The sequence below is a fragment of the Anabrus simplex genome, chromosome 14 (assembly GCF_040414725.1).
Source record: "Anabrus simplex isolate iqAnaSimp1 chromosome 14, ASM4041472v1, whole genome shotgun sequence".
NCBI lineage: Eukaryota > Metazoa > Arthropoda > Insecta > Orthoptera > Tettigoniidae > Anabrus > Anabrus simplex.
Window position 1 is genome coordinate 76990077 of NC_090278.1, and position 16607 is coordinate 77006683.

At 38.6% G+C, this 16607-nt stretch overlaps 1 protein-coding gene across 1 annotated transcript in view; it reads left to right on the forward strand.

Moving 5' to 3' along the window:
• Positions 1-16607, forward strand: part of LOC136885573 (ATP-binding cassette subfamily C member 4) — a 185833-nt gene that overhangs the window by 144551 nt on the left and 24675 nt on the right. Inside the window, exons 19-20 of the mRNA XM_067158221.2 lie at positions 2727-2897; positions 7634-7761. Of these exons, the coding sequence (XP_067014322.2) occupies positions 2727-2897; positions 7634-7761 (299 nt within the window). The remainder of the gene's footprint in view (positions 1-2726; positions 2898-7633; positions 7762-16607) is intronic.

Consider the following 16607-nt stretch of genomic DNA (forward strand, 5'->3'; position numbering starts at 1 on the left):
TACAGAAGTTTAAATACAAGTTAGGAGAAATCAGAAAATGAACAAAATTGTCAATTAATCATCTGAGTTTAAACCTCCAATTTTACAAGTGTTATTTGAGCACTAATTGCTCCATACACCCAAAGTTAAGGAGACAGGTCTCCCCATTTCATTTACAGAGTATATCTACAAGAATAGGAAGAGCATCTAGGAGACTGAGCTCCGAACCTAATACCATTACAACCCGAGCATCTTTGCTCACTGAAAATTTACAGTTTCCAGGCCTCTCGAGGCACCAGAAATAACTAAGTTTTACGGGAGTATTGAATACTCATTCTACCGGGCCTTGGTGGAAAGAAAAGAAAACACAGGTTGAAGTTACTGGCCCAAAAATCAAAATGATGCGGAGGCAGACATTTGCTCTCCTTGAAATATGCACACAAGATTAAAACCCTATTTGGGCTTCTGGCCCAGAGTTACAGAGGCTAATCCTGTTCTACTGAGGTGACTAGATGGAGAAAATTTAAGTTACAAGGCTACAGATAGGAAACGGTTACAAAAACATAGTCACCTCAAATACAAGTTGATAGGGAAGTCGAGAGGGTGTCACACTCTCTATTTCCGAATTTTGGCAAGTTTTTAGCCTAGTTTTAAGATTTACATTTGAAGAAGAAGCTTACATTTTTGAAGACTGAAAATTAAAGTTACATTCTTAAGGATAGGAAACCTTTTCCTCGGGTTAGCTTTCAGAGGCTATCACCTAGTTAGTACATGGCTGTCATTACCTTATTGTGTTGGACTGCCTGATGAAAGGCGAAACACCCCTGCCTCCACTATTAGCACACATTCAGTACACTGGAGATCAAGAAGACAAGGTAGCTCGAAAAGTTGCCAGCTTTTATACCTGAGAGAAAGGTTCGAGAGTGATCTGGACTAAGGCCTGACACCCCCCCAGATTTTTATTGGATAATTAAATATATAGAAGAAAACGCTGATTGGTTGAAAATTAAATACAGGAATTTTCCTATCCCAGGCATCTATATAAGTGGACGATCTTGATAGTAAAAGTTAGTTGTTATTTAGTAGAGTTATGGTGTAGCAAGTATATATCCCGGGCTGACATGCAATATTTGTAGTCTCCATATTGAAATACGCAGTCATCTGTTTTCAACTGTGTTTACAAGTTGTAACCTCCTTATTGAAGCGTTGGCAGTTTTTTTAATAATGGCGGCTTTGTTGATATTCTTGAAGTGAAGTGTTTTATTGTGATACTGTGATTAAGGTTATGTGTGTGTTAACTTGTAAATAGATGTGAATAAAATAATTGTAGGAACGGACAGCATCTGGTGTGCGTCTTTGTGGATACGTTAGATTTTAGTTAGTGGTCTGCTTCCAATGATCAGAGTTTCTGATGTGTGTAATGCTTCAGACTTATTACCATGTTATAGTGTTCTTGAATTTAGCATTCTAAGATGTTGATCTTTTGTCAGACCTGTTCCATTTGTTTATGTAGGCTTTTTTTTATTTACAAATTCTCTCCTTGTTCACTTCACAATTTAATTCGGATGGCTAGATGATTTCTCCTAATTCGTCTTCGTCCTTACTCTCTCCATTACTTCCGATCTGCTATCTAAAACACTTTTAGCCGATTCTCAATACAGTCATATTCAGTACCCCAAGCTGTAGCGTAAATTAAAGGAATATTGCTTCTAATTCTTTAACCTCCTGACGCCTGGTGTCCTTTTAAAAGGACCCTGTTTAAAAATGGAATATTCCGTAAAAGAAATATTTTAAAAATGAAATAAAAATAAAAATTGACCTCTTGTTGGTGTTCCATTTTCTTGGGAATTCATTTACCTTGGTGTGATATGCTTCTCGCTTCACTGTCTCCCACCAAGACGCCGTTAAAGAAGTATACACTTTTATGACATTTGTCCAAAAGAGAAATGTTCTGGGGCTTAGGAGGTTAACCCTTTGACACTCAGCCTATATGCAGGAGTTTGCTCGAAGACACTCAGACTAATTTCTGTCATTTTCCAAACCAAATTACAAAAAATCAACACGTAAAGAGTTTAACACACATTAAAATAAAATAAATCATACTAATACAGGAAACTATGAGCATTTCAGAAATGAATATACCTAGGAAGTATTGTTTTTGGTAAAGCCAAAAAAATTATTAAATTTTGAAAATAAGTTTCAAAAATCAATTTTTGATGTTCAATGACTGAAAAATCAGACATTATTGCGTCTTCCTTCTTTACTCTTAGACGTGAAAGAAAGAGCATTTAATTCTGAATAATTTGAGGGTTAAGACTAGCAGTAAACAAAAGATAACAGTATCGGCAGTAATGAACAGGAGGGTAGAACATCCACCTGTATCGGACCTAAAACTTTCGAGGCACTTGCAGTGGTAGCCAAACTAGAAAGTAGCCTGTGCTGGTCGGTGAGACTCTTCGTCTAAGTTAAAGGCTTTTGAAGGTACAATGGGCCTGCCTTGTCTTTCAAGGCAAAGGGGTTAAAATATGTTTATCAATAATTTTCATTATTAAATGCCAAACACCAGACTTGATCTTAAAGTTAGTTGGTTTGTTTTTCTTTTTTTTGTATTGATACCTGTCTTTTGTTACTCGCTCTGCCCATGCCACTCTTGTCATTTGGCAATGTTTTCACATGCTGTCTTTTATGTTTGTTCCAAATTTCTTGGTTCAATTTTTTGATTTTCCTATTCTCTGGTTAATTCCCAGGTGCTCTTGGTGGTGAGGTAGGACTGGCGATCACGCAGTCCATGGCTCTCACAGGAATGATCCAGTGGGGAATGAGGCAGTCTGCAGAGGTAGCCAATCAGATGATGGCTGTGGAGAGGATACTGGAATACGCAGCTCTCGAACCTGAGCCTAATTTGGAATCACCACCAGGTACATTTCTTCATACTTGCCTTTGGTCCAGAGGGTTCCTGGTTCAATTCCCAGCATGGTCAGGGATTTTAACCTTAATTGGTTAATTCTGATGGCTCAGGGGCTGGGGGTGTGTGGCGTATTCAGCATTCTAGGTTGGGTCCCATCCTCGCAGGCATGCAGGTCGCCCATACGGTGTCAAATCAAAAGACCTGCATCAGGCCCCTCGAGAGGCCACACGCCATTATTATTCTCAATTGCTAATACAGTACAGCAGTATTGGAGGCTGAAGACGTGCAGGTAATAAATACAAATTGTGGTTATTGTGCAATTTCATTTATTTGTTGTATGGCTGAGTGACAATATAATACAGTATTACCCCTCTTTTACACTTTTCAAGGGACCCAAGGAATACCGGTGTAAACAGGTGAAAAGTGTAAATCTTGGGAAACAATTTATATATGTAAAAATGCTCTGGAAAAGGAGATAAATATTACACAAATGCATATTGCGAGTTGGTCATGAGGTTAGGGGTGCGCAGCTGTGAGCTTGCATCTGGGAGACAGTGGGTTCGAACCCCATTGTCGGCAGCTCTGAGAATGGTTTTCCATGGCTTCCAATTTTCACACCAGGCAAAGCTGGCACTGTACCTCAATTAAGGCCACGGCCACTTCCTTCCCACTCCTAGGCCTTTCCTGTCCCATCATCGCCATAAAGACCTATCTTTGTCAGTGCGACAATTTTAAATATTAAATCGTAATCTTAATCCTATTACTGATCTCAAATAAAGGTCCAGTGTAAATTAACTGTTGACACTACACTGTCCTTGTAATTCTGCTCATCCACTAACCATTAGAAGGGTACGAGTACGCAGTTAGGATATTATGTAATACAGTATATTATTTTAATCTGGTTATCTTTGTTAGAATGGCTATAGAATTATCTAACATGCAATAAATTTTCTTTCTCTGTTCATATCTAATACACTGCCTGACAATAAATGTAAAGCATCTGAAAGGAGTGGTCCAATATTATCCCCTTTTGGTATATTCATACCACTGATGTGTGAGTAAATGATTAGATTTACAAAGATCTGTAATGTGTAGGATGCTCACCAGAGTGCATTCTTGATGGCACCATCCTCGTGTTGATAAGTTGTTACCAGTCATCTGCTATGAGTCAGACAGTTAAGCAAGACGTGCAGAGAGGACAACGTACAGTACAAAGCACCCGCAATGCCTCGCAGACACGTTAGACAGCCTCTCCACCAATTGACAGCATTTGACAGAGGCCGTATTGTGGGACTGCACGAGTCTGGTTGGTCATATCATGTAATTGTCAGGCGTATGGGCCATTCAGATGCCCCATTAGCCCAATGGTGGACTCAATGGGTACACGAGGGCACCCAATCATACCGTGCGGGTCCCGCTTCTCCATACCTCCGATGATCATCGTGAGCGCGTTTGGTGGTGTCGAGGGCAGAAGGCAGATCTTGCCCATATTGTGGAAAGACACACAGGCATAATCCCTTGCATCATGGTGTGGGGAGCCATAGAATATTCATTCAGGTCACCTCTAATAGTGCTTTGGCAGACTTTGAGAGCACAGCGATACATCACAGACATTCTGTGTCTGCATGTCCTACCCCTTATAGCACAGCATCCTGGGACAGTGTTCCAACCAGATAATGCACGTCCACACGCAACATGTGTGTCTATGGAGTGCCTAGAGCATGTTGAGGTCCTTCCGTGGCCAGCAGGATCCCCGGACCTCTCCATCATTGAACACATATGGTATGACTTTAGAAGGGGACTCCATCCTAGTACCAACCTGCGGAATCTGGAGGGAGAGCTGCAACAACTGTGGACGAACTTGCCCCAGGAGAGGATCCAAAGGCTGTTTGACACCATTCCGAACTGCATAAGGGCATGCATTGCGGTCAGGGTGGTGGGACTCCCTACTGACCTGGCACCAACTTTCCACCTGCAACTGCCACTTCTGGGTGCTTAACTCGTTATGTCAGGCACTGTATATAAAAGAATAAATTTGTTGAATACACAACCTTCTCGTCGGAGTTGTCATGCGGTTTGCATAGCCTTCCCTGATATTCGTAATCGGTTAGTTTTGCCCTTGTCACACAGTCAAGTGTGTGCTGTCCAGTTTGGTCACCACGGCATGGTTACTTGAAGCATTACAGGTTAGTTGCAACACCATTTTACTTTGATTTTTCCCCGTCTCGAACAGCCTGATGTGGCTTAAATGGTGGAAGCATAAAATGTCGCAAACCTAAATTGAAGAATTTTAATACATTGTGAGCATAGGGAATCTGAGGGGACCAACAAAAACATCTTGTAAACGATGAGAAGACGTAGAAGCGGGGTAATACTATATTAATCTACTCCATTGCATGCCTGAGTTAACTTGGAACTCAACATGTTGATAATTGATGATTGATGCTTGTTGTTTAAAGGGGCCTAACATCTAGGTCATTCGCCCCTAATGGTACGAAATGAGACAAAATGAAATGACAAATTAAAAACCCAAAATCCTCCACTGACCACAATTCAAAACGTGAGGACGAAGAATGAATGGATGGATGGATATGAATTTAAAACGATCAGTGGAACAGACCCACAGTGCCTCACATGCACAGAAGCTGGCATAAAACAATAGTATTACTGACCAAGGAACTGCATCTATGGCACGATGCTGAATCGATGATGCTTGTAGTCGAAAGGAGTCCAAAAATCAAGTCATCGGCCTCTCATAATGGTACTTATCACTAGAAAAGTAGAACCATGGTATTTGTCATGTTGCGGTACTAATCAAGAGTAGCGTAGACTCGCAGTATTCCACACATTACGGTACTACTCACAGGTAATGAAATTCGCACATGTATTACAGACCTACTGTGTTTCGCACATTGCGGCACCATTGACAGGCAACGCAAACCTATGGTGTTCATCACCTAAGTGTGCTAATCATAGGCAAGCCAGAACCATGGGTTCCGTCATCCTATGGTGTCGCTCATATAGTGCTACTAATCACAAACCTATTTGGTACCTAACATAGTGATACTACGCGCAAGGAAACGCGACCCATGGTGTTACCCATGTGGTGGTACTAATCACAAGGAGTTTCATGGTTCTAATGTAATCATCCCTTGGTCGCCCCTTTTAGTCGTCTCTTACGACAGGCAGGGGATACCGTGGGTGTATTCTTCATCTGCGTCCCCCACCCACAGGGGGGTTGTGTGTTTAGTCTGCGAGAGGTATTTTATTTCCCTCAAGTCCGCTGGCAAGCCGGTTAGGACCCCCCTATCCGCCACCTGGGACGCGCCACGTGGGAGTATCACCTCTCCCCTGCTACGCCAGCGTAGCAGGTTCGTGGACTGAACACCTCACAGTTGACAAATTTCATTGTAAAAGTCTGTATTGATATAATTTGATTAAGAACTTTATTTTATTTAAAGTATCCATCTAATTAATAAACATCACTTCACAATTGAAAATGCATGCAATTTCAATGTCCAAGCATACGTGTTTCATCTTACTGGAAGACATCTTCAGGTGTAACGACTTATTAAAAATATTAACTTAAAAGTAAAACCACATTGAATATCACTCTTGAATACATTGAATACTATTAAGTACACTTTAGAAATTTTGTAGAATGCATACCTGCCAACTTTTCAGATTTAGGCGGGAGACACCCAATTTTCGACAGTTTTTCCTGCCTCCCGATTATTCTATTATTTCTCACGATTTGAGCTTATTTTTTGATGAACTTCAAACATTTGTTTTCAGATCCCACCATTTCAGCGTTGTATGCAAGTGGCTGGAAGTCCTACGCTCATTGGCCGCTTTCAAATGAAATATCGACGTTTATTAATGAGAAATGTGTGATGTTTATTGAAACCTGTATATTGCGACACGTATATCGATTGACAATCTCTCGTTCTCGCGTGCTATGTTCGTGTTCGTTCACATCAGTCTAGTTGATTGTAGACTAGTCGCCAGATTTGGAGTCGTTTTTGGTAATTTAGTGATAGAATGTCAAAGATAGTGACTTGTGATTTTTCTAGAGATTTTAGGAGCCATTTGGAGACAGTTCTGGTGAATTTTAATTTATTACTTGATAAAAATAACATTGCACTTCGCATAATCGCGTGGGCGCATGATGCAATATATATTAATCTATGCATTTGCTAAATAATGGCATCTAAGTGCATGACTGATTCACATGTGTGTAGCATGAGTTCATACTATTTTCGGACCACTTATCAGAGACCAATCATCTCTCTCACATACTTCCTGTGAGGGAATAGAGATGTGTAATTTGAAGCCTTATAGCCTCGTATAGCAACAGTCAGGTTTTGAGACAATAAGTGTTATAATATACCATAATACTCCTGTATTGCACAAGACATGCAGAGTAAACAGTTTTTACCAATTGTATCTCCTGATACCTCCCGATTTTTCCTGATTTTCATATCTAAATCTGCTGATTTTTGGTTTTGTAAAGTTGGCAGGTATGAGAATGTAACCAAAACAAACTGTCACACAGACATTTTCTAAAGACAAGTTGATGTACTCACGTTAGCTAAAGAAAGTAGTGATCGCCAGCGTCTGAATATGACACTTGAAGAAGAAGAAGAAGAATAATTTATCTTAACAAGTACTGTCTTAAAACTGTTCAAATTTCCTATGCACAAGTATTTAAAGAATTTTTTATTGTTTACGATTTTCTTTTTCTAGCCAAGAAACCTCCAAAAGACTGGCCTTCATTGGGGGAGATTCGGTTTACAAACGTCTTCTTGAAATACTCTCCTACAGACCACCCAGTGCTGAAGGATCTCAACATCGTCATCAGAGCTCGAGAAAAGGTAATTAAGAGTGAACTGTTGAGTTTTCACTTAGGAGAAATCTATAAACTGTTTCATCCTTAAACTGTTGCAAACTATTCTGTGACTTAGTATTGGAAAGGAATAAGCAAGTGTCAAAACAAGTTATAATTTTTTTTTAGGCTCATCACTGCTGCCAACTTGACTAATTACATATCGAAATCACTAGACATAACCATCAAGAAAGTAACCTCAATATACATATGAATAATGGAGTTTCCCTTACCCAAGTACACAAGATCCTTGTCTATCCGGCCCTCATTAATCCGGATCTCCGGTTTATCCGGATCGAAAATAATAAACAAGTATTTGTACTTGTACAGTATTTCTTTCACGGTGTCGACTCTTCTCGAATGACCTTTCTGCCAAGGATAGTTAAGGACAGGAATTGGAAATAGTTCGGTCACGGTCTATCAAAGGTACCGTCCCGGTGTTCGCCTGGAATTGAGAATGAGAAACTGTGGATAACCATTCCAAGGACGGCTGAAGTGGAATTCGAACCCACACTCTTTTGAATGCAACACACTACTAACATACTGATGGCCTATCCTTGACTGAAACCACACCGGCAGAACTGTTATTAGTAAAACATCTTCGTGATCATGCTGCGCACAAACGTTATACAAATGTAAAACAGAAAAACTCACACATTATTTTTGTGTATGAGGTGTTTTTATATATTTTGTACAATTCAAAAAAGGTATTACTGTACAACTTATGTTAATACATTACATAACATGTACTCTTTCTGGATTATCCAGATTTTTTATAATCTGGATCAGTTCTGGTCCCACTTAATCCGGATAAACGAGGTTCTTGCGTAAATGATTTTTCTTGTTGTCTTAGTATTTGTTTTACGTCACACTGACACAGATAGGTCTTATGGCAGCAGTGGGATAGGAAAGGGCTAGGAGTGGGAAGGAAGCGGCTGTGGCCTTAATTAAGGTACAGCCCCGGCATTAGCCTGCTGCCAAGTAAATGATAAACCAAGATATTCATAATTAAATCTGTTTTCAAGCTCAGTGAGGAGTTAAGGAAATAAACACACTCTCTCTCACCCTCACTGATTTGAATGTTATATATATATTTCTGCCTTCATTTTGATATATGCAATACAATAACCTTATTCTGCCGGTGTTTGCCTGGTGTAAATAATTCAGCTCCCTTCTTAAAATTAGCTATTATTGTTGGACTGAACTGAAACCATGCTGTAATAATACACGCAAGCAAGTATATTACACACACGTAAGCCGTAAGTCAATAAGAACATACAAAGGCTAAGTCTGCAAACCAGGCCAAAGTCTAGACAAGACAAGGTTAGGTTAGGTTAGGTTAGGTTAGGTCAGGTTAGGTTAGGTTGATAATGAAGTTTTCATTCCATTTCAAGTGATTCTCATTATATTATTATTCATCAGATGTAGTGCACTTGGCACAGGACAAGTGCACACAATTTATAAGGAACATAAGGACATTCACTTCAAACCAAATTAAACAACAGATCACTACATCTGATGAAAAGGAACACTTATTCAAGTTGTGAATGTCCCCATCAAGCTACATATGAACTATTACTCATGTTACTAGCCAACAAGACATAATTTATAAATCAAATGGCTCAACTATACAGATAATGAATACCACCTCCAAGACTGACTCTGTAACACTTGGGTTACTATCAGGACATTGACATAGTTCATCACCAACCTCAACAGTTTTAATGTGTCATCAATGTTTTAGACTTAGATTTTAAATTTATTTATTTATTTATTTATTTGTATCAGAAGCAATACATCATATAAATTGTTAGTTAAAAGAGAAATAATTAAATAGGCTAACTGGTAAAAAACAAAAAAAACATACTAGAGGTACATTCAAAATAACAATTATACCCTATCGGACCAGAATTTGGCAAGATCTCGACCATTTTGTGTGGCCTTCACTAAATCTTGCATGGTGCAAACGAGAGAGCAGGAGTTGCAACTAAGGAGGTGCGCCATGGTTTGTTCTTCTCCGCAGGCACAGAGGGTTGACTCTTCAGATAGACCCCACTTCTTCATATTGTTCTTAGATCGACCGAGCCCAGACCGCAGCCTGTTTAGACTCTTCCATGTAGACCATGACTCTTCATAACCGGCTGGAAGTGTTTCAGAAGGATCCATCCATCCAATGAGATGAAGGTTTCTGGATCTCCAGGAAGTTAGTCTTGATGATTGAAGTGACTCCGAAAGGCACTCAGTAGAATGAAGAAAAATTCTCCTCGATTTCAATCGTTGTCGAGCAGGTTGATAATCATGTAATGGATGTGTTTGCAAAATGTCTACTTTAGATTTTTCACGTTTGGCAGCTACTTCACATCTAATATCTGGGGGAGCAATGCCAGCCAAGCAATATACCTTATCACAAGGTGTAGATCTTAGGCAATAGATTTTAAATTAAGACATACCAAATTGTATTCTTTATTGTTGGTTGCATGTAAACATATGTGTCCGATTAGATCGTGGCTGAAAATGACCCAATGTATGTAGGGTCGAATCTAGTACCAATTATATAGGACACTATATTAAGCTAATGGTATTGAATACATGGACCTTTCCTACCCTTTGATGGTAACACACAGTTATACACAAGTCCGGCTCCATGGCTAAATGGTTAGCATGCTCACCTTTGCTCAAAGGGGGCCTGGGTTCGATTCCCAGCAGGGTCAGGAATTTTAACCATCATTGGTTAACACTTTACAAAAGAAAATATTTATAAAATCCTCCTATCAACACAATTCAAGTCATCTGTTAGATGAAGCAAAGTCTATACATGTTTCAGCCTAATCTCAAGGCCATCTTCAGTAGTAAAACAATGATTACATAATATACAAACAAATTAAAAAACGTAATGATGTGAAGTGACAGTGATCATGAATAGTGAGTTAAAAACACATTGAGGTACAAAGTCCTCTCGTCTAATAGATCTTGCTGACTGTTAAATAAAACACTATGCTGAGGATTGTAGTGAGACCGTCAATACTACGAATAAAACGTGTAACATCTGTAATGAGAAAAAAGGAATATATGAGTGGACGAAGAACAAGTTAAAAATGATGTACGAAAAGAAAACTCATACGACTTACTTGTAACTAAAAGTTGTCGTCTCGAATGGAGATGACCTTGTCGGTCTCAAGTCACATTGACAACTAAGGGCCGTTTTCCCCAAATGAGTTTAAACTAGGTTTATTTTAATCTGGTTTAAGTCTGAGTTTAAACTAACATTCATTTTCCCCATATTGGTTTAAACTTTGTATCAAGTTTAAACCTGGCTCAGAGTTAAACCTTCTATATTGTTAGTTTAAACTGCTGTTTATATTCAACTTTCTTGACATTTTATTAACGTATCTGTGATTTTCCTAATAGCAGGGTTAGTTTTGACTACCAGTACTGCAGCACTTTAATGAAAAACGTACTAAAATTATAACCTAGTATTCCAAACCAAACCAAACCAAACCCCATGGCACTACAGCCCTTGAAGGGCCTTGGCCTTCCAAGCGACCGCTGCTCAGCCTCAAGGCCTGCAGATTACGAGGTGTCGTGTGGTCAGCACGACGAATCCTCTCGGCCGTTATTCTTGGCTTTCTAGACCGGGGCCGCTACCTCACCGTCAGATAGCTCCTCAATTCTAATCACGTAGGCTGAGTGGACCTCGAACCAGCCCTCAGGTCAAGGTAAAAATCCCTGACCTGGCCGGGAATCGAACCCGGAGCCTCCGGGTGAGAGGCAGGCACGCTACCCCTACACCACGGGGCCGGCATAACCTAGTATTAGCATTAGAAAAATGGGAGAATTTATTGAAGTCTTTGGTTAAATAGGAAATAATTTTGATGTGCAAGAGAGGTTAAGAAGCCGCGTTCCAACAAAAGTTTACAATCTTGGAAAATCGGATGTAACGGAGTTCTTTGATGGATTTATAATTCATAAGCGAACAGCAAGGATTGTCTAGTATCGAAGAAGGATTCATTTAAAACGTCAACTGCACGAAATAATGCTATTTCGCTAGAAGCAATGATTCTGGTTCTTTAAGATATGATGCAGCAGGCATTTTTTTCATTAACAACGGGGACCACAGACCTTAAATTGCAGTCTCCTTATAATATTATATACTGTAAAATACTGTTCGTGGTATGAATACTGTAATGTGAAGCATAAAAATATTCCTACTTAAGTCGTGTAATACGTCCGCTCTTCATGCGGTACCTGGTGGCTGTGGTCGCTAAAGCGTGAAGTCAGCATCGTCCGAATCCGTGACAAGGCGGTTCGAATCCAATTTGTCGAAAATATTTTTACCATCAGAATGTTGACCGGCACGGTAGGAGAGGCTAGATTATATATTTGTAGGATCAGAAAAACAATAAAGTATTTCATGCTTGCTAGTAAACTTGTAATAGAATAGATTATAGTTAAGAATGTTTCATCGTATCTATTGCCAGCATACCAGCAATAGAAATATTAATGCTATAGGGAGAAGAGTATTATGCATACAGTACGACATATCGCGAACTTGGTTATGTTATAAACGAATATGGAATCAAGTAATACATCTCCAAATTATACATCCTCAGTGGTCTGTCTGCTGGATCCAAGGTTTGTGAGATTGATCCCGGCCGAGGGCGATGGATTTTGATAGGAGATAGATCCCGAGCATGCTTGGAATTTTACTTGAAATTCACATAAATGTTGATTTTCTGAGGAAAGGAATACCATAGGCCTATTGCTGAAAGACCAGGATTTTAATATTTCAACGTTCCCGTGTGTTCCGTAAGACAATACAGACATCAAAAGACACGTATTAGGCCCACGGTACTTGTTTATGGTAAAGCATGACAGAGAAAAATAAGAAATAAAAGTGCGTTCCAATAAATTGTAGACAGCAATAGGTATATGATACAACACTTCGCACAAATGTAAACAATTTATTTATCAGTAAAGCTAATATCCCGCCGAATTTGTTCTTTATTCACTACGTACGATAGCATTAATTCGCCACAAACAGCTGATATTATTACAAAAATGTCGGTCATTGAATTACTTGGCTCTGATTGGCCAATTCCAATCGACCATGCCTTCGACTATTCCTTCAGTGCAGCCAACGTTAGCGCCAACGACAGCTCGCCCGTTTAAACTAAACGAGTGTCAGAAATTGGTGGAGAAAATGGACGCAACTTTAAACTAGGTACTAAAGTTAAACGGGTTTAATTTATACCAGGTTTAACTCGATTTGGAGAAAATGGCCCTAAGCCTGTGTGTGGCTTACTGTGTAGCTGTGTCGATGTGGTTGGGAGGGGTAATGGAGGGGGAGGGGCAGGGAGGGAGGGACGTTGTGATTCGCGGAAGGAGGGTGTTGATGGAAGGGCGGGTCTTGTTCTAGAATGTCGGTAGTGAAACTCTTTTTTATTAATGAACTGTTCGCAGATGAGCGGGACAAAGGTTTCCAATAAAATATTTTTCTTTTCGTTGATTTCATTTAAGTAATAGATGGGATTGTTATATTGGTCGATATCTATATATATATTCTCTAGTATATTAAGTAAGGGACCTTTCTGTTCGTAATGCAGGATTTTTAAATCTTGATCAATTGTTGTGTATTTAAGATTTTTCTCTCTACAATGTTCGCTCATGGCTGAGTAGCGATTATACTTTAGGGCATTAAGATGTTCGGAGTATCTTACATTGAAACTGCGGCCTGTTTGCCCAATATACGTTGAAAGACATGATTGGCATTTTAATTTATATATTCCAGAGTTAGAAAATTTTTGCTGTTGACAGTATGAGAATTTTTGTATTGGTGTGAACGGTCTTGAAAGCTACTTTTAACTTGTGCTTTTTAAAGATGTTTGAAATAGGATATATATTATTATTATTAAAGGTAAATGTGGTGAACTTCTCTTTATGGGAAGATTGTTTTTCTAAGGTGGTCTTGGGTCTATTTCTAAATTTATTGAGAATTTTATTCACGAAAGCTTTACTGAAACCATTACCTTCGGCTATTGCATAAATGGTGTTGATTTCCTTTCTAAAATTCTTACGGGATAAAGGAACATTAAGAGCTCTGAAAATCATACTATTGTAAGCTGTCTTCTTCTGTGTCCCTGGGTGTAGAGAAGTTTGATGGATTGTGTTTACTGTGTGAGTGGGCTTCCTGTAAATATTAAAAGAAATGGTTTTATTCTGATTGCGAGTAATAGTTAAATCGAGATAATTAAGGGAATTGTTGTTCTCGGATTCTATCGTAAACTTTATGTGTGGATCCAGGTTATTAAGTAATTCAAGAACGGTGTTGCTGTCAGTAATGTGAGAATCCAGGATAATAAAAGTATCATCCACATACCGAGTCCAATGTTTGATCCCATTAATTTTACCTATAATGTGAGTGTATTCGAGGAAATCTACGTAAATATCAGCGAGGATTCCCGAGGCCGGTGACCCCATAGGAAGCCCCTTCTGTTGGTATATGATGTTGTTAAAAGTAAAGAAGCCATTATTTAATGTAAACTTGAGAATCTGAATAAACTCTTCTATCTCCCCTATAGTCAATTTACTGAATTTTGAAAGATTGTTTTTTACTATTTCGATGGTTTTATTGACGAGTACATTTGCGTACATATTTTCTATGTCAAAAGAGTGAAGGGTGTAATGTTTCGGTAACGTGAGATTTTTTTATTCTATTGCAGAATTCCAGGGAATTTTTAACTGACGTGTTAGCTTGAAAGGAATAATGTGTTTTAAGAAAATTGTGAATAAATTGGGATATTTTATACGTCGGACTACTTCTGAAGTTAATAACGGGCCTTATGGGGACATCCGCCTTGTGAATCTTCGGTAACGCTTTCGCCGTAGGTAACTTGGGATTCATGATGATCAGTTTTGATTTTTCTACGTCATTAAACAAAAATAAAAAATTCTTAATTAAAGCCTTCAGCTCTCTTTGTATTCTATTGGTAGGATCTTTTTTTACTGCGTTAAAGTTATTATTAGTAAAGAAGAATTGTGCTTTATTTACGTAGTCACTTTTCTCCATAACCACAGTAGCATTACCTTTATCTGCTTTAGATGCTATTAAATCGTTATCTTTAATTTTCTTTTTGAGATTGCGTATGTTGGTGACTTGTTCTTTATTGGGTTTGCCAGAACCGGTATGTTTCTGATCGAAAGATGAAAGTAACTTTCGCTTAACTTCATATCTAACCTCATTTTGAACGTCTGTAGGTAACCTAGTAATCGCTAATTCAGATTCAGCCAACGTAATGATTAAATCGTCGTGGTTGAAGGACGTGTCCCAGTTATGTTTTGGTCCCTTATTTAATATCTTGAGGTCCTTAGGATCAAGGTCAACTTGACTGAGGTTCACTACCGGCGGGTGAAAAACGTTCGATTCCGCATGATTCTGCGTGTTTGGTGTATTATGGGAAGCTTTTATTAAGTTATTCCACTTCTTGTCAAGAGTGCTTTGTTTTTTCGATAAAACCTTATCGAGTCTATTGGTGACGTGAGCCTGAAAAGAAGTCCATTCGAGAGGACATAATAATGTCGAAACTTCTAAATGAGTGTCGTAAAGATTATTGTTAAGAAGAGCTTTTTTCTTTTGAAGGAATTTAATTTCCTCTCTTATCCAAATTTTATCCGTTTTTCGTTGAGTCGCGCGGGTTTTAGCCGTGTCTCTATGAGTTTTCTTCGTAAATTTTAAGAAATTAGGTGTGACGTCATTAGTTAAGCATTTTCTTAAAAAACATAAATCTTTACCTAATTTGGCAACCTTTATCTTCAAATTACAATATAGGTTTGCTTTCTTACTAGCCTGGATGGCGTTACCATTGCAAGTTATGAATCTCATTCCGTATTGACGGTTATCACTTTACAAAAGAAAATATTTATAAAAACATCTTAATGCCCTAAAGTATAATCGCTACTCAGCCATGAGCGAACATTGTAGAGAGAAAAATCATAAATACACAACAATTGATCAAGATTTAAAAATCCTGCATTACGAACAGAAAGGTCCCTTACTTAATATACTAGAGAATATATATATAGATATCGACCAATATAACAATCCCATCTATTACTTAAATGAAATCAATGAAAAGAAAAATATTTTATTGGAAACCTTTGTCCCGCTCATCTGCGAACAGTTCATTAATAAAAAAGAGTTTCACTACCGACATTCTAGAACACGACCCGCCCTTCCATCAACACCCTCCTTCCGCGAATCACAACGTCCCTCCCTCCCTGCCCCTCCCCCTCCATTACCCCTCCCAACCACATCGACACAGATACACAGTAAGCCACACACAGGCTTAGTTGTCAATATGACTTGAGACCGACAAGGTCATCTCCATTCGAGACGACAACTTTTAGTTACAAGTAAGTCATATGAGTTTTCTTTTCGCACATCATTTTTAACTTGTTCTTCGTCCACTCATATATTCCTTTTTTCTCATTACAGATGTTACACGTTTTATTCGTAGTATTGACGGTCTCACTACAATCCTCAGCATAGTGTTTTATTTAACAGTCAGCAAGATCTATTAGACGAGAGGACTTTGTACCTCAATGTGTTTTTAACTCACTATTCATGATCACTGTCACTTCACATCATTACGTTTTTTAATTTGTTTGTATATTATGTAATCATTGTTTTACTACTGAAGATGGCCTTGAGATTAGGCTGAAACATGTATAGACTTTGCTTCATCTAACAGATGACTTGAATTGTATTGATAGGAGGATTTTATAAATATTTTCTTTTGTAAAGTGATAACCGTCAATACGGAATGAGATTCATAACTT